The sequence below is a fragment of the Ambystoma mexicanum genome, chromosome 6p (assembly GCF_040938575.1).
Source record: "Ambystoma mexicanum isolate Mex_15411 chromosome 6p, UKY_AmexF1_1, whole genome shotgun sequence".
In the NCBI taxonomy this organism is placed as follows: Eukaryota; Metazoa; Chordata; class Amphibia; order Caudata; family Ambystomatidae; genus Ambystoma; species Ambystoma mexicanum.
The window spans coordinates 421,524,753-421,549,339 of record NC_090935.1 but is presented as its reverse complement, the minus strand read 5'-3'; the positions used below and the strand labels follow the sequence as shown (position 1 = coordinate 421,549,339).

At 49.5% G+C, this 24,587-nt stretch overlaps 1 protein-coding gene across 1 annotated transcript in view; it reads right to left on the bottom strand.

Annotated features, from left to right (window-relative positions):
* The window catches only part of NNT (nicotinamide nucleotide transhydrogenase), an 832,744-nt gene that overhangs the window by 253,984 nt on the left and 554,173 nt on the right, over nt 1-24,587 (bottom strand). Inside the window, exon 17 of the mRNA XM_069627238.1 lies at nt 8-187. Coding sequence (XP_069483339.1) covers nt 8-187 — 180 coding nt within the window. The remainder of the gene's footprint in view (nt 1-7; nt 188-24,587) is intronic.

Genomic DNA, 24,587 nt, shown 5'->3' with positions numbered 1-24,587 from the left:
TTCTTACCACACACATGATGTAGGAGAGGATGGCTCCAGATGAACCAATCAAAGCACCAACAATAGTCAGCAAATTGTTGTTAAGCAGAAAGCCTTCCGCACAAAGAGCCCACCCGGAGTAGCTATTTAACACAGTGATAACAACCGGCATGTCAGCGCCACCAATTGCAGCAGTTAAAGTTACACCCTGGGAAAAAATAAAGTACATAAAACAGAGTTAATACAATTAAAATGTATATGGGCCAATCTCACAATAAAAGCAAATTGGTACTTTTGAAATATTTCTTAATCAAAAATAGATGGAATTGTTAAAACATTTTGTTCAATGTATCCTGTGGGGTTTAATGACAGCCCCAGGATCAAATGAACTAAAAGTCCTGGTTAGGCTCAAATGTGCAGAAATACATTCTTGTCATGGGAAGAAACACTGGCAGACGGAAAAGCCAGCCTCAAAACCTTAACACTAGTAGAACAAGTTAATTATCTTACCTGGTAACGTTTCGATGGGATGTTCCTCAGGCGTATTCCACATCTTTGACAGTAATTACCACAGCTGTGCTGCTTCAGAAAACATTTGGCGTAGGCGTCCTGCGTCAATATGCTGTCCAGAGGGCCTCCGTCGATGGTCGACGTCAACAGATGTTATATCTAGGACGCACGACACCCGTAGCCTCAGTTGTAGTTTTTCCCCCAGAACGTGTGGCAACAATCGCCTGCCAGTATGACTACAGAAAGCCTTGCGGAAACCTAAACTACAATCGCATAAGAAATTCAGTAGAGGGGCAGGTAGGGAGGGTACGATGTGGAATACGCCGGAACATCATCCCATCGAAAGTACGTTACCAGGTAAGATAAGTAACTTGTTCTTCGAAGGGATTGTGTCCTCCGACGTATTCCACATCTTTGACAGACACCCAAAGCAGTACCAAAGTATGGAGGTGGGTAAAGAATTTACAATTGCATCAATTTAGAATGCCCAATCAAATTGCAGAATAGAGGACAGCCTTACCAAAGGCCAAATCCTGCCCATGGATAGAGTCCAAGGAATAATGTTTCACAAAAGTATGGACAGAGGCCCATGTGGGTGCTTCGCAAATATTGCGAATCAGAACACCCCTATGTAGGGCAGGGGAGGAAGCCATACCCCTAGTAGAATGAGCCCGTAAGCCTACTGGAAGGTCCTTTCCTGCCAAACGGTAACACTCTGAGATCGTCAAAATGATCAATCTAGACATGGTCTGCTTGGTAACAGCCTGACTTAAACGCCTTCCAGCATAACCAATAAAGAGCAGATCTTCCACTCTGACCCGGGACATCCGTGAGAGATAGAAACTCAAAGCTCTCCTAGGGTCCAACCTATGGAGCCTTTCCTCTTCCTTACCAGGATGTGGAGGAGGATAAAACGCCTGAAGAATTACCTTCTGGCTCAGATGGAATTCCGACACAACCTTCGGAAGAAAGGAAGGCGGCACCCTAAGGACAACCCTGTCCTTATGCAACATAGTGAAGGGTGGTTTGGCGGAAAGTGCCTGCAACTCACTCTGCGTACAGAAGTAACCGCAACTAAAAATACAGTTTTAAAAAGGACAATAGTCGCAACGGACAAGAATGTAAGGGCTCAAACGGAGCTCCCATTAGGAACTTTAAAACCAAATTCAAATCCCATTCCAGCACCTGGAAAGGCGATTGTGGAAACACATTAGTTAGCCCTTTTAGAAACTGAGATAAAGGGATTTTAAAATAAGAACATTCCTCAGACGAGCGCTTAAATATGGACAGCGCTGCCAGGTAACCCTTAATGGTACCCACTTGCAGGCCCTTGTGGACTAAATAAAGCAAAAAAGACAAAACCAAAGGAATGGAACATTGGAAAAGATCCACATTCTGTACCCTGCACCAGTCGTAGAATTTCCTCCAACGGCAACGGTACAGGGATTTCGTTGCGGGCCTTCTGGCCGAAAAAGCAACACCTCCATCACGTCTTCGGGGAGGTCCCAATTCTTATACCTTAGCCTTTCAGATACCAAGCATGAAGGCTGAGAGACTTGACCTCTGGATGGAGAACTCGACCCCCCTCCCGTGAGAGCAGATCGTCTTGGTAGGGAGGACGACGTGGAGGGCAGATTGACATGTCTAGAAGGTCCGGGTACCACGCTACCCTGGCCCATGCCGGAGCAATGAGGATCATCCGGGAACCGAACGTCCATAACCTCTGCAACACCTGCGGAATGACGGGGACTGGAGGGAATGCGTACAGCAGTGGGAAGGACCACCCCACTACGAATGCATCCCCTAAGGCTCCTCTTGGAGGAATTTTCCGCAAGCAGAATCTCTCGCACTACCGGTTGACACTGGTGGCGAAGAGAGCCACTTGTGGGGTTCCTCAAAGGGCGAAGATCTCCAAAAGAACTTCCTGAGCCAGCTCCCACTCGTGGAGACCTTGCTCTGCCTGCTCAGAGCAACCGCTACCGCATTTTCGTCTCCGGCCAGATGAAATGCAGAGATCGAAATTTCCTGCTTGATGGCCCAGAACCTGAGCTGCATCACCTCCCTGCACAACGGAAGTGACCCTGCCCCCACCCTTTTGTTGAGGGACTGCATGGCCACTGTATTGTCCGTCATAATCAGGACATTCTTCACCCGCACAGATGGCAAAAAAGCCTTCAGTGCTAGCTGAAGCTCGCAGCTCCAACAGATTGATGTGGAGTCTGGACTCCGACAGTAACCAACGGCCGCTGTCATCTCGTTGGCATGAGCTCCCCAACCCTTGAGGGATGCGTCCGTCATGATAGTCACCTGCAGCCATGGTTGCCAAAATGGAGCCCCCTTCATCAGATTGCCGTCGACAGCCCACCACAGAAGATCCTGGGCGACCGAGGGCGGAATCTGAACGGGATCAGACATCTTGCCGGAGAACTGCAACCACTGCATCTTGAGAGCCCACTGCAGAGATCTCATCCGCCGCCTGGCCTCTGGCACCAGGAAAATTCAGGATGCCATGAGGCCAAGCAACCTCAAGAACTCAAACGCCGGAAGACTCTGGGCACGTTGGAACTTGTCCACCATCTGCAGAATGTGATGAGCCCTCACCTGGGGTGGCGAACACAGCCCCAGGGATGTGTCGAGCACTGCTCCGATGTATTAGAGCCGCTGGGTAGGTGTCAAATCGGACTCCTTTAAATTGAGGGAGAAGCCCAGCTTGTGAAGGGAGTGGCAGGTGACGGACAGATGATCCAGGGCATCCTCGGGGGAGCGCACCTTGAACAACCAATTGTCCAGGTAGGGGTAGACGTGAATCCCCCTTTCCTGAGATACGCTGCCACCACCATCAGCTTGGTGAAGGCCCTCGGGGCGGAGGTCAATCCCAACGGCAGGACCCGAAACTGAGAATGCGAGTCGCCAACCGCAAACCTCAGGTACTTCCTGTGCTTTGGATGAATCGGCACATGAAAGTAAGCATCCTTGAGGTCTAGAGACACCGACCAATCCTGAAGTTGAAGGGCCTGGAGGACTTGAGAAAGTTACCATCTTGAACTTGTCCTTCCTGAGGAGCTCGTCTAAACCACTCAAGTCTATGATGGGTCTCAAGCCTCCGTCTTTTTTCGGGATCAAAAAATATGGGGAATACCATCCCTTGTTCCTCTCCGCTACAGGCACCAGTTCAATGGCGCCTTTCTCCAGCAGGGACAGGATTTCCTGCGCAAGGAGCGGATCCGGACGCTTCGAAGAGAGCTTCCCCGGTGTATTGTCGTGAGGCCTCTGCCAGAAAGCAAGACAGTAGCAGTGGGCTATGATCTCCAGAACTCACACATCTGAAGTAATGGCACGCCATTCTACAAGATGCTGCTCCAGTCTTCCCCCAACCGGCGAACCATGGGACATGGCCTCATGACTGGGCTGACGCGGCTGCAACAGTGCCCGAGGGCAAAGAGGAAACTGCCGAAGCGGCTTTGGCACCTAGAGTACCTTGCTTTCCACCTCTGGTACTCCTACGGTGGCCCCTTTGACTGGCAGCTCCTCTTGATCTACCAAAGGAAGAGTAGTACCGAAAGGAACCTCCCCTCCATTGCGGTCCCCTAGGACGAAAAGGCGGATGTTGGCGTACTGCAGTGCTCCAAGACTTCACTGCAGCTTTGGAGGTCTGCAACCTCTCAAGGCTCTCGTCAGCCTTGCTGCCAAAAAGATGGACACCATCAAAGGGCATGTTGAGAAGCCGGGATTGCACATCCAGAGCAAACCCCGACTTCCGCAACCACGCAAACCTGCGCATCATGGTGCTCGCAGCCATGGACCGGCTGACACAGTCTGTCATGTTCAGACCCGACTGAACGGATTCACACACATGGCATCCTTGCCATCTTGCACGAGGGCTAGAAAACCATCCCGTTCCTCCCCTTCAAGAAAATGCTCAGCCGCCAACGACAATTCCACAGAGTGGAAGTGAATCTTGCCAGGGCACAAACGGAGTTGGCTGCCTTTAAAGCCATGCCCCAGGAAGAAAATACCTTCCTCGCCCAACCATCAAAGCGCTTGTCAACATCAGGAGGGAATTGTAAGGTGCGTGGACAAGTAGAAGGGGTCACCACTGGCTGGACGGTATTTTTTCGGAAGCAACTTATTCACTGCTGGGAGACTGTCCGGAGCAGTCCAAGCTGCTGCCACCCTTATTTGCAACGCCATATGAAATGGCAACATCGGGTCAGTTGGTGGACCTTGGTCCAAGATATCGGTCAGATCATCCTGCAGAAAATAACAGGTGGAGCAGACCACCCCAAGTACTCAGTCACCCTCGACATGAGACGCCTATACAAGGATTCAGCATGTGTACCAGGCTCAGGCCTGCCAGACTCAACATCCGGAGAGTTATCAAGACCACTGGCGTCATGTAAGGATTGACGAAGGTCTTCCAGTTGGCTATGACAAGACAATAGTTCATCAGGAACCTCAGTAGGCACAACCCCCTCCTCACCAGCCCCTTCCTCCACCTCTGAAATATACTCCAAGGGATGGAACAAATCCACCCTGGAAGGAGGAACAGAGTAGGGCTCCAACACAGGCCTCACCGACTTGCCGAGAGCCCTTGTCGGAGCTTCCACAGCCCTCCGGGGCAACTCCAGTAAATTCTCCTCAAAAAGGCGTAGAGGGCGCCGATGGAATCGGCGTCAACGACTTCGACAACTGCTTCGAGGCCGGCGCCCCGAGCGTGTCCTTCGACGGCCGTGGCGCCGATTAAGTCGATGCCTTCTTAGAAGGCCTCACAGGTTCTGAGGGTCTCGAGGGCGTCGAGGACCGGGACCCTGCACAGCTATGGCGATCACCCTTGTCTGAGGAGGACCTGGACGGCTCCCGATCGCGCCGACTGCCCCAGCCCGAAGGCATGCGAGTGGCAGCTCTAGCTCGCTCCTTGCCGGCTTCTCTCGAAGGCACGGACGGAACGGTGCCTTGAGATTCGAAAATCGCCATCATTTGCTGGCGGAATGCATCCCATTCGGCCGGCGACGAGTGTTTCGTGGGACAAGAAACCCTCAATCTGGCGGAGTCCTCCGACGGGGAAGGCGAAGGCGACCGGTGATGGCGCTTCCGTAAATGCCTCAAAAAGGCAGAGGAATGGCAGGACCCACTCCGAGACAGAGAGCCCCTGGACTTCTGCCAATGCAGAGAGTCGCCCCTCGAATCATCCGTCAAAAGACCAGTAGACTTCGACTTACGGGTTTTAGAAACCCTACCTACCGACAACTTCTTCCGCTCCCGCAAGGCCTTCGAAGTTAGGGACGCGCAGTCATCGCAATCGTCGGTGGCGTGACTTTCACTGAAGCACGAGAGGCAAACGTTGTGAGGGTCCATAATGGACATTTTGGAACCGCAGTCGGACACTTTTTGAAGCCCGACTTCGGGGTAGAAGACAAAGACATCATGAATTTTCAAGTTAGAAGAAACGAGGCCCGCCGAGGTTCCGAAGCAAACACATTTGCGGAAAAAACGGAACTGAGGCTACGGGCGTCGTGCGTCCTAGATATAACATCCGGTGACGTAGACCATCGACGGAGGCCGGAGGGACTACGTCATCCACGCACGATGCCTACGCCGAAAAAGTTTTCTGAAGCAGCACAGCTGTGGTAATTACTGTCAAAGATGTGGAATACGTCGGAGGACAATCCCTTTGAAAGGTGCGTACTGAATTAAAATATATGAACCTCTGCAATTGAAGTAAGGGATATGTAAAAATAACACCAGCTGCTCAAGGAAATAAGGGCACATTTTGAGCTGACAGACAAAAAGCCCTAGCCCTCATTAGCTTAAGAAAAATGAAAGGCAGCATTTCATTTTCAGCTGCCACATTAAAAATTATGTTTCAAATAAAGTGAAATCCACATACTATTTGGACTTTGCATTGTGAAGGCATCCAGATGTAGACAGAGACAACAGTACAGTTTGGGCTACAAAACTGTATTAAAAATTACAAAGGTTGGGAAAATTCCTACCTTGATCTATGCTAAGGTGGTACTTCCCTACCTAACTAAAACGAATGATAGCCTGTCAGGAAATCCAGAGTAAATTTCCATCTGTGCCCACAACCTATACTTGCCTCACATCTATTTGTTCAAACTATGTAGGGATGTCAGCAACAAATGAAAGTGTTTAAACAAAGGTTCTTCCAGCTCTTATTCGAAAGGAGCTCTCCCTTTCCCAGGATCCAAAATAGTTTATTTTCAATCTCAAAGCAGTTCCCTTCCTCAATCGTTCAAGTCTCTTGCTCTGTTTCACAACAGCACATCGCACAATTCCTCTGGATTCTGAGCTTTCAACACTTTTGTCTCTTTTATCAATATTACAAAGTTAAACTTGGTCAGTTTACCATATGCAAGCTTCTCAGGATATTCAACCATAAACTTATAGCTGTATCAAGAGGCCTTTCTTTGGTGTGGTGTGCTTGGTCTAGGCGCAGTTGTCGGACCTATTACAGGTCACGCAACAGACGCCGAATTGGCTTCTTCCGAATATGTTGCACCACTGCTTTAGCTCAACAGTGGTATGGGACAGATTCTCAGTTTTTGTACAGCACTTGTTTTGCACCAGTCACTTGTCAAATTATCATGCTTTTTGATACTGTTGCCTCAATTTCAACTTATAACTCGTACAGCTCCTCTTTTCCTCATGGTTCGTGCCAATGCTTGCTTCGCAATCAACTTGTTCAGTTCACATTGCTTTAAATTCGTTACCAATATTTGGTATCTTTAGTTTGCATAATTCCCAGTTCCTTTGCATCAGGGAATGCTTTTCTCCACTTCCCACTTGTGACACAAACTCATTAGTTGCTTTCCTTTGGTTCGGTATTCAAAAGTGCAGCTCATTCATAGTCAAACCACATCATATAGCCCTGCTGTTGTTCAGTCACTTGCAAGCGCTTTGGCATTCTTTCAAAACGCGGCCCGCACCACAGCATCCCGTAGTCACTCTACCTCACCTGGTATGTTGTCTTCCTGTGCCAAGCTTCGCTTCCGTCGGTCCTTGGCTGCTGCAGCTGTTCCCAGCTCGTCAAGCCCATCGTCCTGGGCATTCGACAACTCTGGTTACCGAACAGGAGTCCTCTTTACTTCTGGAGGTCAGTAGCCAAACCCTGCCCCCCGGAGACCTTCCAAGAACGCCAACCACACTCTTCTTCTGCTGCAGCGACTCTGTAGCACCTCAGCGTTTCAGACACACGCCTCCCTGCTTCTTCCGCTGACTTCTCTGTCTGCAAGTGCCTGGCTCTTTCTCCTTCCCCTTCTCGATCTCCATTAGCATCACCTGAGTGGGCCATTTATACCCCCCCTTTGGCCCCAGGTGTAGGCTATTTACATTAAGTTTACAACCTTCTTGGTACTCAGCATCCCTCTTCCTCGTCGCAGTACCAGAGTGGTCTTTGTGCATCTCTGAGTCAACAAAGAATGAATGCAAGTTCCTGTGTAGTCTCTTCCTCATCATACCATAGTGGTGTACATTGGCAGATGTCTAACAGAAAAGGGAAGGTATTGGAAATATCCCATTACAGCCTGGGGGACATTTTATTCTTGATAAAAGGGAAATGGGGGATATGTCTCATCCAGGGATGCCTCAACCCCACTCCCCAAGTCGTCTCCTCCCAGATGACCCTCCCTCACACATGCACCCCCAGGGTCAGGATGCAAGATTGATGGCCTTTCGATGGCCACCTGCGGGGAGGATATTCAGAGGAAAGTAGTGAGGACGCCCTCAGATTCCACACAGCATGTGATTGATAAAACCAGGAAAAATTAAAGACTTATTCTAAATGGAAAGCATATCATTTGCAAACATAGAAACGGCACAGTCTCAAAGTGTGTATTTTGCAGCTTCAAATGATACTTGGAGAAAAATGTCTCCTTGCCAAAATGAACATATCATGAGGAGAACAAATTAACAGTGATGGCACGATGCAATGTATTAAAAAATAAATAGAAAGCCTCATGGCTGGTATAAATGAAGAACAGCTTGGTCTGTAGCCCAGATTTCTCATGAGATTCAAAGGTCCAAGCAAAGTTACCTTCCCCATTACATGCTCTGCTTTGCCATCTATTGAAGGACCATTTCTTTGAGGTTTCAGGGCAATAGAGAACAGCTGCATTCATGCATAGCAGAGCGATTTAGTGATGTGCTAGGTCAACAGAAAAGCCTTGTAAAATCCACAAAATTCAACAAATTTTGTGGACCATCCCTGGGCTGACTGGGGATGGCCTGCAATCAAGATTGTCACAGGATGCCAGAGACCCATCTGGCCAGAGAGAAGCATCCATTAGTCCGGCCTTTGACTTCACGAGAATGAGAGTGTTTTACACAAGGCTAAAATCAACAATGGGACAGCTAACTAGAACAGATTCCTCAAACAAGAACTGAAACTTAAGCTTCCGTATCATATGCATGTAAATAATAGCCATAGGTTTATATTAGGAATGATGCTAGGGCCAATACCTTTGGAATCGTGATACTTACAGAAATGGGACAGTATCATTTTACAGCTTATTACGAAACTGTTATTCTGATTCAATCTTCATCCAAATTCTGTTTCTAACTCCCCATAAAATTGGGCAGGTGGTCGTTTAGTGAATCATGCAACTATCTGTAAAGTTTGGTGATAACGTATTTGTGAGTGAAGTGCAAAGAATCAATAGTCGGACCTGCAACTTCCTGCCGAAACGTGGGTCATTTTAATAGGTACGCCATAATTAGAGGAACCAAAAAATATTTATGTCATGTTTATTTGTAAAACAAGTTTGTCATGTGTTGACTTTAGGTGAAAAATGTATAGGTATACAAAGACTACTCCGGTGGGTGGGTTCAATAATTGCAGGGTCCTCATCGTAGGGGTCCAATGACAATTCAAGGCTAATCAGTTATCACCTTGATTTTAATATTTCGGAGGTATGGCTTAGTGGATAAAAAGGCCTTGTACAATGAGAAAGGGGAAACCAACTACAAATCATCTGGATAAATACTGAAAAAAAGGTGGATGAGATTGAACCTTGCCTGGGAGATGTCAATTGGTAAAGACTAAAGCAGCTGGGATTTTTGCAAGGAGAGCAAACTAGAGGGATGAAGGCTGGTGGCTATCCTGTACTTAAGTGCCGGACCAGATCACTGTGCTTCCCCAAAGGAAGGTCCTAAATATTGATGTTTTTTCCTCACAGCCAAACCTAGAGATTTGCAATGTAAATAGCTTGCCAACAAAACCAAGTGCGTTTTTTATTTTATTTAATACCCTTTCCCTTAGTTAATGCAAGTAGATCCTTTGTATATGTGATAAATAATAATTCAATGGATTCCCCTATAGCCAAATACCATGGGTGATTTTGTTAACATTCGAAATTAACAAATTTCATTAACAGTGTACTTTAAAAACTATAGTCTGTTAATGTAATTGAGTAAACCTATTTTTCTTGTCAACCCCAGACTTCACTAAAGGAAAGGGGTGTCCTCATCTAAAAATGAAATTCCTAAACTGTCACCATTCCTCAGACCTGGCCTTCAAGCAGAGGGGTGCTGAATGTAACTGAAGTCAGGGTTTTGGTGCTAGGTAGAGAAGGAACAAGTTACTTACCTGTAACTGTTGTTCTCCAGCATGGGTCTGGCATGGATTCACATGCTATGAATATTCCCCGTCGTCAGGCTGGGAATCCTCGGTAAAGAAAAAACCAGTATCAGTTTCGTTTCTGATCTGTCTTTCGTAGTAATAACCAATCACTGGTCTCTGCGTCATACTGACCACAGCCAATGACTGCCCTCTACCTAAGCACCGCCTCTGGCAGCCATCTTCAGATTTGGAAGCACGTGAAGTGGCAGTATGACCAAGTGAAGAGCCGCAGAGGGGTAGGCGGGAGGGTTCGCATGTGAATCCATGCCAGACCCATGCTGGAGAACAACAGTTACAGGTAAGTAACTTGTTCCTTCTCCAGCATGGGGTCTGGCATGGATTCACATGCTATGAATAAAGAATACATAGCAGTACACACATGCACAACCACGGGAGGTGGCAAAGGCTCAACATTAAGCATTGCATCAAACTCAACATTAAGCATCTTACCTCCTCACCAGGCTCACCTCAGGCGAACAGGTTGCGCAGCACTGCTTGGCCGACCCTGGACTCCTCCCTGGAATCCCGATCGACGCAGTAGAACTTCGTGAAGGTGTGCGTCGACCTCCACGTAGCAGCCCTGCATATGTCCAGCAGGGGCACACCAGAAAGGAACGCCGTGGTAGCTGCGATCGCTCTGGTGGAATGGGCTCTCGGACGGCCGGGCAGCGGTCGGTTTGCCAACCGATGACAGTACATGATACAGCCGGAGAGCCATCTGGAAATGGAAGCCTTCGAGAGAGCCTTCCCCTGATTGACAGGTCCAAAGTTCACAAAGAGTTGTGACGTCTTCTGAAAACACTTCGTGCGGTCCACGTAGAACTTCAGCGCTCTAGCCACATCCAGCGAGTGCAAAGTCCTCTCAGCCGGCGACGAAGGCGACGGGAAGAATACAGGCAACACCAAGGGTTCATTGAGATGGAAGTCCGACGGCACCTTGGGCATGAAGGAGGGGTGCGTCCTGAGCACTACCCTCGTGGCGTGAAAAGTCAAGTACGGGGCCTTGCAGGAAAGGGCCTGGATCACTCCCACCCGTCGTGCGGAGGTGATGGCCACAGGAAACGCTGTCTTCCACGACAGAAACTTCAACGGGGCCGAGTGCAGAGGCTCGAACGGAGGTCCCATGAGCTTGGTCAGCACCACGTTGAGCTCCCACGCCGGGGCCGGAGCCTTCACCGGCGGGAACGATCTGAACAGTCCCTTCATGAACTCTTTCACCAGACGATGAGACCACAAGGACGTCCGTCCCGTGGTTCTGGTGTATCGGGAGATCGCAGCAAGATGAATCTTGATGGACGCGTGTGCCAGTCCAGCTTTGGCCAGCGTCAGCAGGTACGGCAGAACTTGGGGAGCCGTAATCCGTAGAGGGTTAATCTTCTGTGCGTGGCACCAGACAGAGAACCTCTTCCATTTGTGTCCGTAGCATTTAAGAGTCGAGGATGCCCTGGCCTTTGCAAGAACCTCTCTGCAGTCGGCCGGTATGTCGTATCCTCCAAACTCTAGCGCTGCAGGAGCCAGGCCTGCAAGTTCAGCGATTTCGGGTCGTGGTGGAGGATGGCGCCTCCTTCCCTGGAGAGCAGATCCGCGTCCACCGGCAGCTTGATTGGCGGGGACGCTGACAAGTCCAGAAGGTCCGGGAACCATATCTGCCTCGGCCACGCAGGTGCGACGAGGATCATCCTGCACCGTGACCTCTTGAGCTGGTAGACGAGCCGGATTAGCAGTGGCAAAGGAGGGAACGCGTAGAGGAACAGGCCCTCCCAGGGGAAAGAGAAAGCATCGCCCATGCTCCTCGCCTGGGGAAACCTGCTGGCGAACCTCCGGCACTTGGAGTTCGTCGCCGTCGCGAACAGGTCGATCTGGGGTGTGCCCCACCGTCGGAAGAGGCGATCCACTAGATCCTGCCGTAGTTCCCACTCGTGGCACGAGCGCAGCACCCTGCTGAGTGAGTCGGCGATGGTGTTTTTTATCCCTGCCAGATGAACCGGCACCAGAAACATCCCTTGGGCGACTGCCCAATGCCACAGGTCCTGCGCCTCCTTGGACAGTGCTGGGGACCTGGTTCCGCCCTGTTTTCTGATGTAAAACATGGTGGTGGTGTTGTCGGTGAAGATCCTCACCACCTTGCCCTTGAGGGACGGAAGGAAGGACCTGAGGGCCCAAAACACTGCACGGAGCTCCAGGACGTTGATATGTAAGGATTTCTCCGTCGGGAGCCAAAGGCCCCTTGCGTGCAGATTTTCGGTGTGCGCTCCCCACCCTTCCAGGGAGGCATCCGTGGTCACTGTCTCCTGGTGGGCTGGGGTCTGGAAGTCCATGCCCGCCGTCAGATGCGCGCGGGTGCCCCACCACCGGATCGCTCGTCGGAAACTCTCGTCGAGTGTGATCCTTTCCTCGAAGCTGCCCGTCGTTTGGATCCAGCGCGCGTCCAGGAACTCCTGCAACGGGCGCATCCGGAGCCTGCACATGGGAATGAGGTAGATGCAGGAAGACATCATTCCGAGGAGGGACTTGATGGACCTCACCTTGGCCGCGTCGGCCACCAACATCCGCTGCACCTTGCCCAGGATGGTCCTGGTCCTCTCCTCCGACGGGGAGGCCAGAAGGGACACTGTGTTGAGCCTCGATCCCAGAAACAGAGCCTCTTGCGCGGGTACCAGGTGGGATTTGGCGTAGTTCACGGAGAATCCCAGGTCCGTGAGAAGTTGGACGGTCCTTGCCGTGTGAACCACGGCGCGCTCCCTCGTCTTGGCTCGGATGAGCCAGTCGTCCAGGTAGGGGTAGACGTGGATCCCCTCGCGGCGCAGCTGCGCCGCCACCGGTGCGAGGCACTTGGTGAACACCCTGGGTGCCGACCGTAGACCGAAGGGGAGGGCTTTGAACTGGTAATGACGCCCTTGGACCACAAACCTGAGGAATTTTCGGTGCCCCTTTAGGATGGGAATATGGAAGTAGGCATCCTCCAAATCCAACGACGACAGGAATTCTCCTTCCTCCAGCTGACCCAGGACGTGCTGGAGGGTGACCATCCGGAACTTTTGCGCCTTGATGAACTTGTTCAGACGTCGCAGGTCCAGGATGGGGCGCCATCCCCCCGTCTTCTTCTTCACGAGGAAGTATCTCGAGTACACTCCGGAGCCCCGAAGCCTCTTTGGGACGAGTTCGATGGCGCCCTTCCTGAGCATCGCCTTTACCTCCAGGAGAAGTTGAGGGACGTGAAGTTCTTTCCTGGCCACGGGGGGGACGCGCGGACACCTTCTTTGAAACTCGAGCGCGTGGCCCCGGGCCAAGGCATCCAGCACCCAACGGTCGGTGGAGATGGACTCCCACACGCTGACGAAGCTCGCCAGCCGGCCTCCCACCGGGGTGCTTCAGTGGGGGCCCGACCCCACGGCCGGTTCAATCCAGCTTGGACGAGGCTTTGCCGCCTTGACCTCCTTGGCGACGACGGCGGGTTCCGCCAGACTTGCCTCGTCCTCTGTAGGCCTCCTGAGACGACGAGCGGGCCGCTTGACGGTAGGTGGAGAAACCGCCGCCGGAACCTTTGGAGGCGCCCTTGCCTCCGCTGCTCCGAAAGGGCGTCCGTCGTTGTTGCAGAACTCCCAGGGCCCGGGCCGTCTCAGTGTCCGCTTTAATGGCCTGAAGGGAATCGTCCACTGTTTTGCCAAACAGGTTGTTCCCATCGAAGGGCATGTCCAGGACTCTGGTCTGAACGTCTTGACGGAAGTCCGTAGCCTTGAGCCATCCACGCCGCCTAAGGCAAACGCCGTTGCCCAACTGGCGGAACCCAGTGTCGGCGATGTCCGTCGCAACGGTAATGGCGTGATCCGAAGCCACCTCACCTTCCTGCAGGATCTCCAGGGCCTCTGTCCTCTTGTCGTCTGACAGGAAGTCCAGCAGGGGAGCCAGTTTGTACCAGAGCTCCCTGTCGTAGCGGGCCACGATAGCCAAGGCGTTGGCCGCTTTAATCGTCGTCGCTGCCGACGAGATGACTCTGCGTCCCATAGCGTCCAATTTCTTTCCCTCACCGTCCGGTGGGGAAGTCGATGTGGAGGCCGCACCCCCCCCCCCGCTTTCTTCCTGGCCGCCGCGGAGATGACGGAGTCTGGGGTAGGCTGCGCCCGGAGGCACAGGGGGGCCGTGTCCGGGACCCGGTACTTCTTCTCGTACCGGTCTCTTCTAGCTGGCGTCGTGGAAGGGTTCTTGAGGAGGGTGAGGCCCTCATCCCAAATGTCATCCAATAGAGGCACTGAGAGGACCGTCTTCCTCTTGGCCTCGCGCCGCTGATAAAGGAAGCCTTCCTTCTTCTCCTCAGGGCAGAGTTGAAAAAGCTCGGATGCCCTGGAGATCATGGAGTGGAACGATCCAATCTCGTCGGGCGGAGAAGCCCTGGTGGGAGGCGACGACGGTACATCCTCGTCGTATACCTCGTCGTCCGTACCCGTCGCTGCCGTGTCAGTCCCCGTATCATCCCCTCGGGTTGACGGGGAGGAGGGCTGGAAGGGGCGCGACGGCTGAAAAGGAGGCGGAGGGTGGATCCTTCTTTTCTTGGTAGGGGGAACACCCGAAGGTCCCGCTTCTGGGTCCACCGACGGGAGAGGTTCCGTCGGCAACGGTAGTCTCGTCCTTATCTCTGAACATAAGGACTGTATGGCCAACAAAATGGCCGCCGAGTTGTCTTGCGGCGCTGGCAGAGGGGAATCCGACGGGCGATCAGGGGCCCCGTCGGTACCCTCGACGATGTCGTCGTCACCTGCGTCGGGATCCATCCCGACGGGTCGGTCTTCTTCCACGCCGAGGCCGTGGCTTAAGACTTCGACCAGCTCCTCCTCCGAGGTTGAGGCCGAATCTACGACAACGCCCTGCCCCCCCTTTTTCTTCCCCACGGGGGATTTCACGGGGGTCCTATCGATGGGCACAAAAGATGACTCCCTCCGAGGTGGCAGGGAGACTCTGAGCCCCGAGGTCGCCACCACTGGTGTAGCCTGCACAGGCTGAGCCAGTGCCGCCGCGACAGTTTCGATAGAGGGCTTGGCCGGATGGATTAAGGCCTTCACCACCTTAGATGCGCGCACCGCCTTATTCTTGAGGGGGGGGGGGACACCGCCTCGCTCCCCCTCCGATGGGGCCTTCGAGCTCGACCGGGGCCTCTCCAGGAGCTTCGCCGGGTGCTCGGCCTTCCTCTTACCCGACCCAGAGCGTTGGCTCGTGGTTGATGGTGCCGGGGAGGGTGCGCCCTGCCTGGCGCCCGTAGAGCCCGACCGTTCGGCGCTCCCGGTGCCAGCGGACTTGCGGTGCTTGGCCTTATGTTGGACCCCCGTCGCCGGGGCGTCCTCAAAGGTCTTAGAAGACCGCTCAGATTTCTTCTTCTTCTTCTCGCCGGACGGGCTCTTCCCTTCTAGCCAGTTGGCGAGACGTTGATGGCGGTCCTTCATGGTCCGCTCCGACATGTTGCCGCAAAACGCACAGTCCTTCTCCACGTGCGTCTTGTCCTCATGTAGGCAGTAGAGACAAAAGGAGTGTTCGTCCTCCTTGAAGACGTTCTGCAGCTGGCATCCAGGGCAGACCCTGAACAGCTTTCCGGGCGTCGAGCTGCCCTTCTCCTGGGCCATGACCGGGCCTGAGAAGCTTCTGGAGTCCTCCAAAAGCGTAGCTCGACGAATCTTCACCCTTGAGGGGCGCAGACGAATCCGACACGGGTCCCCGTTGATCGGATAGAGAGTCAGTGGAGCTTGAGGCTCTTTTGACCGCAAAAACGAAGTTTTTGAGAAAAAACGTGAAAAAAATAGCACTAACGCTCGAGAGCAATAGCACGAGGATCCCAACACATGAACGTGCGGTAAAAATCTGAAGATGGCTGCCAGAGGCGGTGCTTAGGTAGAGGGCAGTCATTGGCTTTGGTCAGTATGACGCAGAGACCAGTGATTGGTTATTACTACGAAAGACAGATCAGAAACGAAAATGATACTGGTTTTTTCTTTACCAAGGATTCCCAGCCTGACGACGGGGAATATTCATAGCATAGCATGTGAATCCATGCCAGACCCCATGCTGGAGAAGTGCTTTGCTAATGAAACCAAGTGTCATTCATAATTGAAAGATGCACACTCTGGAAAGGGACCACATTAGAAGAGGGATTTTGTATTGCTTCAAGGTGAAGAAAATCAATCCAAAGTATTATCAAAAGTCTGTTGTGATTTCAAAACTGCTAGCATTAAGTGGGCAGGGAAATTATTCATACAAAGCGCTGCATGTGTGAAATTGCTTTTGAAAACAGAAAATGTTGCATTTGATTTAAATCTAAACCTTATCAAGCAATTTTAATGGTCATGATCTGGTTAGATTCCAAGGTATTTTTTAATTTTGACATCAACGGGTTCATGGGACATGAGGTTTGAATGGGTTATTTGGCCTATGTTCCATGTACTGGAAACCCAAAAGTGAAATCCACAAAAGAATTTTAGTTTTTGTATTGAAGCTTTGTGTGCCACAGAGAGGGTGGTGTGTGTAATCATTTGGTGCAAATATTAATTGAACCGATTATTAATATTTTCTGTCCCTCGTACTGGTTTGTAGACTTTTTGGTGGGACAGGTGGAGGGATCTGCGTGGCTCTATACGAGTCAGACAGAGCTAGCGTGAACAAAAATGATATCTTGTGGGGTTCTTGGGATGGGGGACAAACTACCCATGTAAAGTTAGTCTCTAGATGTATCCTTACAAGTGGGGGCTCGCAGTAGAATTCTAGCTTGCAGATTTGTACTCCTGACGAGTGCATTGTTGACAGGCTATTCATTTCAAGGCAACTGCATTGTGGTGGATAGAAGGTTGTTTATGCAACTGTAAAATACCAGTGTGACTTGACCCCTCCGAATCAGGGAGGAGTATAGAGAAATACAATTGTGCAGAGTATTGCAAAAGTAATCAGATTCAAGTTGACATTTGATTTGGCATTGATTGATTGTGCAAATTTAGCAGAACAGGGTGAGATTTTTACCCCTGTCCAAAGAGTGCAACAAAAATACATATTTTTAAAAAGAGCACTATTGAAATTAAAGATGCCAGGAAAATTCTACTAGCTAAATTATTTATTTGTGTTGAGTGGCCAGAGAATAAAGCTGGGAGCTAGCAAACTAAAATGGCACAAGAAATCACATCAGTAGCAAAAGATATTTGGCAGAATAAATGGTATTTTACATCAAGGTTTAACAGAATTCTGCATGAACTAAAATATTCAGGGGGGGGCGGGGGGGACAGATTCAGACGAGTCAGCTTACAGCTCATTTATATTTCCATTTGCAATTAGTTTAAGAGCTATTGCATAATAAAGAGGCCAGTATGCTGAATCAGACTGAAGACCTGGAACAGGCCTAGAAATCACTTCAGAAATTAGAAGAGAAGTTACAGCAAAGTCGGATTTTAGTGCTCAAATATGAAGATCTCATTGAACAACTCAAAAAGGGGCTAGAAACACTGCAGCAAGAGCATGTTGAGTGAGAAATGCAGTTCGCTGCACTGCAAGACGCACAGAGAATGCAGACACTGAGCCAAAGTCTACACAAATTGAAGGATCAGACTTTTCACAAGAGGGTTGGGTTGTTGGGTGACATTATGGCTTTAAACAGGCCATAAAAAACTTGAAAAGTGAAATGACACCCATAAAAAGAGTAAATGACTGAGTGTGGAAAAAGATTACCACTCACTGAGGTATAGGGAAAAAATCTACCAGTCGAGCAAAATGTTCTGGGGTTCACAGGTCAGCAAGATTCATCATTGGTATGAAAATCTTAGCTAACAGGAGGTACGCCCCATTTCACAGAGGTGGGGAGCCCTTATGAGACAGGGAATGGAGTCCAACTAGCAGCTCTGAGTCAGAGGGTGAATAGATTCAAGTGCAAAGGAGATGAAAAACAGCAAAACAGTGACATGGTTTTGTTACACACAATCGGGTTAATCAGGGCCATAAATAGCTTGCTGACCCCCAGACAATCAGAATGCTAAGTGTTTGGTATGAAAGCACTTAGACCTTTGAGCAAATGAGATCATTTGAATTCAAAAAGGACGTCAATTGCATAGAATTTGAAAATGTACATTTTCTCCCAAGCACTCCAGTTTCTTTGCAGGACCAGGATTATAAATGGCCCACCTAGAAGGCTGTCATTTTGAAACATTTCTCCATCCATCGGAGCCCACAAGGGGTCCCTAAGGCTGCATATAACTTGCAATGTGGGGAAGATCAGGTGCCTAAGGAGTTTGTACAGGAATTAAAAAGTGGATCTGTGCAGACTTCCAGGTGGTGGGTGAACACTAATAGTATGGAGAATGGGGACCACATATTTCCATGCACTTCCCAAACATATAATTACCGAGTTAGTGCATGATTTCAATGAGTGCAGGGCACTGGATTGGGTAACAGAGCAAGCCACTAGGATATGAGGTCCAGAAGCAAACTGAAAATTAAAATAAGCCCAAAACCACAAAACCATTCACCACACCTGCCACTGGGAAGGAGGCAGAGGTGAAAACGACCCCTCCTTTCCTTTGGAACAGCAGACGGGGTGCCTAAAAATACTCCTGCCAACAAGCAGAATGAGAGGCAGAGGGTAGCCTCTACATATATTGTTACAACCCTCTAATAAATGGTTTTAGGACAGTTTCTCTCATCCATGTGTTCAGCCGGAGGAGTGGTAACTGACCCACAGCTACGCAACAGGTAAACTTTCCTGACTCACCTAGCTGTATATGTGGCTGACTAATCAAGGGTAACTCGTGAAGGCAGTTGGATGTTTAAGATGAGTCTAAAAAACATACAACTTTTTAACAAGCAATTTTCCATTCTGTGAAGTATTGAATTTGCACTACAGGTAAATAAACATGAAATAGTATTAGTTTTGTGAGATCATTACCCTACCGGTCAAAACCTACAAATGTCCCAGGTCCGTTGGATACTGCAGATACAGAAGCCGGTACTCTGTATCCAGGGGTGCCTTCAGTTTAGAATCTGGTCAACCAGGAGACCATATCATAGGAATTAAGAGATGGTGACCGGGGTCCAATTAACTGAGGGAGAAATGGTCCCGACAATGCAGTTCCCACACATTATTAACAAGCATTGGCAATGCCAATTGTTTTGGCTTTTGTGTCGGCATGGAAACAGCACCTGCCAGTCACAGCCGTAGTGGTATTGACTACCCATTATTGATAGCAGGTTCCAAAAGGGAGAGAGTACCTGAGCATCTAATAGCAGTGCTGGGTCAAAGCTTAAAACGTATGCACAAGTCACAAAAATGTTGGCTTTGCCAATGCTTGTTTTAAACAGGACTTCAGTGAAGGACACGCAGGGTGCTTACAAATTGAGTAAGATATTTTTATTACACCAGTAGGATGTTTACAGCTCCAATTAAGACTAGAAGTGTGCTTTAAACAAACAATGGCTGGCACTTCAAGTGCAACGTTTGATGGTAAGGCTTTCTTAAAGCGAGCTCAAAGAGTTCCTATGAGGTGGTGTTTTGGGAGGGGCAGGAACTTGGTGGGATTAGCAGGGCTATGGGCAATAAATGGGAGGGCAAATAAACAATACCAACAAGCATTGCGTTCCTCCTCACATGCCATTTCTCTCCATCTGTACACCAATGCAGAAGTTTAGGCTTATGGGTGTCGCAAGCTACACCAAATAGGACAAACTAAAAATGGTGTAATGTCTACTTGCATATGGTTTTTGATGGACATGTTTTAAAGTGCCGGAGTGGAAAACTGCATCAGGAACTGTGTCAGTCATGTAGCAAAAACATACATTTCTCTACTGTGCCTCTTTGGTTTCTTTTGTACACACAATTGTATGATCAAACTGTATCTAATTTGCTGCATAGGCATGTGTACCTCATGCTAGTGACCTAGCATCTCAAGCATTTGATTACATATTGTATCCCCCTTCAGAACAGACAGTGAATCGTAAGGGTTTTTATTCAAATTCTCAAAGGAAATGAGCTATACAATGACCAATTTATTCAATTTTTATTTAAAAAAACCAATAAATGGTTGACAACCCTCCCAAAACATCTTGTTGGGTTCAGGGATTCATGTATGCTTGCTCGCTCACAGGATTCAGGGAAAATATGAATGTCTCCCCACTTTAAAAGGTTAGTAGCTACCAATTGTTCTCAGGGCTTCAGACATTTTTGCACCTCTGACAAGCCATAGAACGACACAGGCATTCAAATTAATCTGACTAAGATAAAAATAACCTAAGTAAATAATTGAAGTGGAGCATCCCATCAAAACCATAAAGAAAAAAAGAGAACATTCTGCTTAAACAAAGCTAAGGCTAAATGTGGTGCCGTAACTTGGACTAGAATTGCCTTTGTGAATGATTTGTTTGATTTAAAATCGTGCTTCGTATTAGGGATCAGCTTGTTTCCAAAATTAATTTTTACCAAATAAATGAACAAAGTGCACTCTAAGTGATTACACTGGATCACATGTTTAGTTGAGCGGGGAAGCCAGGATTAGAACTCATGTTACTTGGTTGCAAAATCCACAACATGCTTGCTAGGCCATGGGTTTGAAGGTATTGCGACACTACGCATACACCTGGAGCTTTAGGAGGCCACAGGCTCCAACAGGACCACATTTTCTATTTTTCCAGTCGATATTGAAATGTAATGGATGTCTAAAGTAGAGTACACGTATGTGTGAATATACTGAATGGGGTAAATGTCCAGTATTTATCCCAAGCAATATTTTCTATATACCCCTTAAATGTATACCCCAGTAAATATCCCACATTATTCCAACCTGTAAAGAGGTCGTATTTCCAAAGTACACGGTATTAAAAAATACTTTGCTTTTACCATTACCACCAAGCCTGTGAGGAAGCCCACAATACCTTAAACTGTCCATGCACTAGTTTATTATAGCCGAGTAAGCCACCCTCCACACCTCTCCCACAGTTGTACGTGATCAGGCAATTGCATGTGTAACCCCTGGCACAAAAGGGGCCCTTAAAGATAAGGGCGGTGGTGGGGGCTGTCCTTTGGGGAAGGGGGGGCTGGGAGGGAGGTTATAGATAAATATATAAATAAATGTTCAATAAAAGACGACACAAAAGGAGTTTTAAAAGTAGGTTTATTGGTGGTAAAATGGATTGGTGCTTGTTTAATAATGGGTTTACCTGGGCATTTCAAGTTCCTCACCATGGGGTAGGGACACATGGAACTTTGAGAGACAATGGACAGGTCTACCCCGTCAGTGATCAGGGACATGGACTGGACTTACAAGAGGAGAACTGTTGAAAAATTACAGTTCGAGGAGGTAGTTGAAGACGGACAAAAAAAGACAAAAGGAAAACAAAACACAAAAGAAAGAAAAGGGGAGCAGATAAACGCTGCCTGGGGGAGTGGTCACAGTCTCAAGTGGCCCCCAGGGCCTCCTGAACGTGCTGAACCAGGCTGCGGTTGTCAGCTGCAGCCCGGCATGAAATTAAGCCCAGGGGTGCATGCGCTGTGGGGCTCGGTTGAAGATAATGGCATGCAGGAAAAGTCGTCCCGCCCCCAAGGCCAGACACTGAACAGAAAGACCTGAGTGTGGCAGCAGGAAAGAGAATCCCAGCAACATTTGGGGGGGGGGGGGAGGGATTCGGAAAGCATGTGCGCAGTTCACTCTCCTTGGGGCCAGACGGGGAGTGCAGTTAAGAACTTATCTGGAGCCCGGCCGCATCATGTCGCTAGTGACGTGAGCTCAGTGCAGGTTGCCGGCAACAAGGGAAGGACACGCCCGGGTGGGCAGAACCTGGGTGGTGCCAAGCCTGAATTGACCACCACCACGGAAGAAACATTATTCCCTGCTTTGCCAGGGTCAATGGCTCTCAAAACCCAATATGGACGCAAGGGCTCTCAAAGCCCTAGGAGATTAATCTGCAACACGGGAGTGCACCACCAGAGGAAAATAAAGGGCTCCAAAGCCCTCTTCAAGGAAAGCACCACCCACAGAGGAAAACTGGACTGGGGGTTCATAAAGCCGCGTCAAGGACATAGGCCTTCCAGAGCCCCAATGACATTAAAACCACCACCATGGAGGACATCTGGGTTTTAAACAGCCTGTGTTGACACCATGGCTCCCAAAGCATTACCAATGAACAAGGCTGCCAGAGGCAAAGCCACAGCCAAGATACCCAAGGCAAACACCCGCAGCAGAGCAGGGCAAACAGGACGGGATTGACTTCAGCCAAAAAGGTACTGTTTTTTGGTTGACATGACCTGGGATATGACTAAGAAGGAGGGGAAGTTTTAGTTTAGAGCAGACTGCAGCTGCTAAGAGGTTCAAGGGGTATCAAACAGGCAATGTGCTGTTGTGAGGTGGTGGGGGTGAATGTATGGTGCCCACAGAAGGCGTGCATAGGAACTTGCTTTAAGTTCATTTATTGATGGGTTTGTGCAATGAGTAGATATTACTGAATGCATTATTAAACACTGAAGGGTGCTAGTGAGATTTATCATTTCTATCCTTCATACCCTCTCCTAGTGAGACCCCCCCCCGCACCTTTTTCTTGACTTCTTGGCCTTTTTCTTATAATCCTGAATGAGTGTGGCCTTTTTCCACTCATTCGTTCTTGTGGGCTCTGTCTTTTGGAACTCTATTCTGTGTATTCTACCTGTAATATGGAGTCTGTCTGCTCAATAGCTCTTAAAGGCATCTGTGTTTTTACTATTGGAGCACAAAGCTCCTTATGGGCAGTGTTGCTGGGGATCCTTACAGACCTCCTTTAAGATTCCTTTTTCTATATCCTCGAGTAACTACACTTACTAAGGATAGAGAGATCGTTATTATCTCTCCCAAAACTCTATAGTCTGAGAGACTGGCACACCGTCAGTGAAGTGCCAAAGGGATACCTAGTAAACCCCCTTCTCTCTGCTCCTGTGAGAATTAAGTCACAGACAATCTCCTAGTTACTGGTGGCAGTGGATGTGTTCTACCAACTATTCTGTAATTTGTATACAGCAGGCCACGTCCATAGCCTCAGGAGTGGACAATAGGGGCACCCAAGTATCAACTTGGGGCCTCCCTTTTTTTTCGCCATTACTAGCATGGTTGTCCTTTGTTAGCCCTTCTACCATTCTGGGAGCAGGGGAGGTCAGTGTGTGTTTTGCCTTTGTCGGAAACCCTTTGGTATTCCTGCCCAGGCTAGAGTGTGTCTGGGCAGGCAGGAAAAGGGAGAGAAGTCTTCCACCCCCCCTTTCCTTTGTCTGCAAGAGTGCCTAATAGGAACAGCTGCCACAGGGGGTCTGGCTATCCCTATTGGACAGCCAAACACCTCCTTCCATAAAATGCTGAGAGAGATTGCAGAGGAGTGTGTACTGAACTGTATAAAAGGTGAGGCTTCAAGAGTGAAAAGCAAGTCAGCCACTGGAAGCTGAAGTAACCGAAGAAGACGACCAGATATGCCTGCAGACCCGTTGCTACACTGAAGAGACCACTGCTGTCATAACCCTGTTTTCTATGCGACAGAAGAGCTCTGAACAGGGCTCCTTCCCTTTGGCTGGTGGGAACAACCAGTCCCAAGACAAACTTTGAATCGAGCCATTTCCCAAAGTCCTAGGAGTTTCCAGAGCTACGGAACCCCAATGACAGGAGGAGACGTGCTGCCCATTTTGAGTGCACCATCGTGGAAATGCTGAATCCGTCAAAATCTTTGCTGTACCTGTAAGGACACTCCAGAGATCTGCTCCAACTCACCAGACCCCATCACTAGAGTACGGTACTGCTGGAATTTTAGAAGACTGACCGGACGATCTGTGTCCTTTGTAGGTGCTGCAGAAAAGGCGCGAACCAAGAAGTTGCTGAAAGTCTTGCCACAGGTCCTCCCTCGAGACTGCTGCGGAGAGACCCAGTCCATTGTCCTGCCTTCAGTCATCAGACCAAGGAATCCGGAGGTCTGGTACAGAGCTGCAACATCATGGAGCATCCAGCATGAAAATACTCTAACCTGAGGTAGCTCCCATAGCGAGCTGCAGGGGATACCGAAAAATAAGACATGGGCAGATTAGCATGAGGCAGAAGACATGGGGAAAAGGATTGGGGATTTATATAGGCAAACGAGTGAGAAGAACAAGTTACTTTCTTACCTGGTAACGTTCTTTCGATGGGATGGTCCGACGACGTATTCCATATCTATGACATGTAATCACCACAGCTGTGCTGCTTCGGAAACTTTTTCGGCGTCTGCGTCCTGCGTCGATGACGTCGATGCGCCGCCGTCGACGACCTCCTCCGACGTCCGACGTCATCCGATGTGATAAGTAGGACGCACGACGCCAGTAGCCTCAGTTGTAGTTTTTTCCCCCAGAACGTGTGACATTAGTCAACTGCCAGTCCGACACAAAGCCTTGCGGAACGTAAGCTGCAATCGCAACAGAAATTCTGCAGCGGGGAAGGCAGGGTGGGAGCGATATGGAATACGTCGTCGG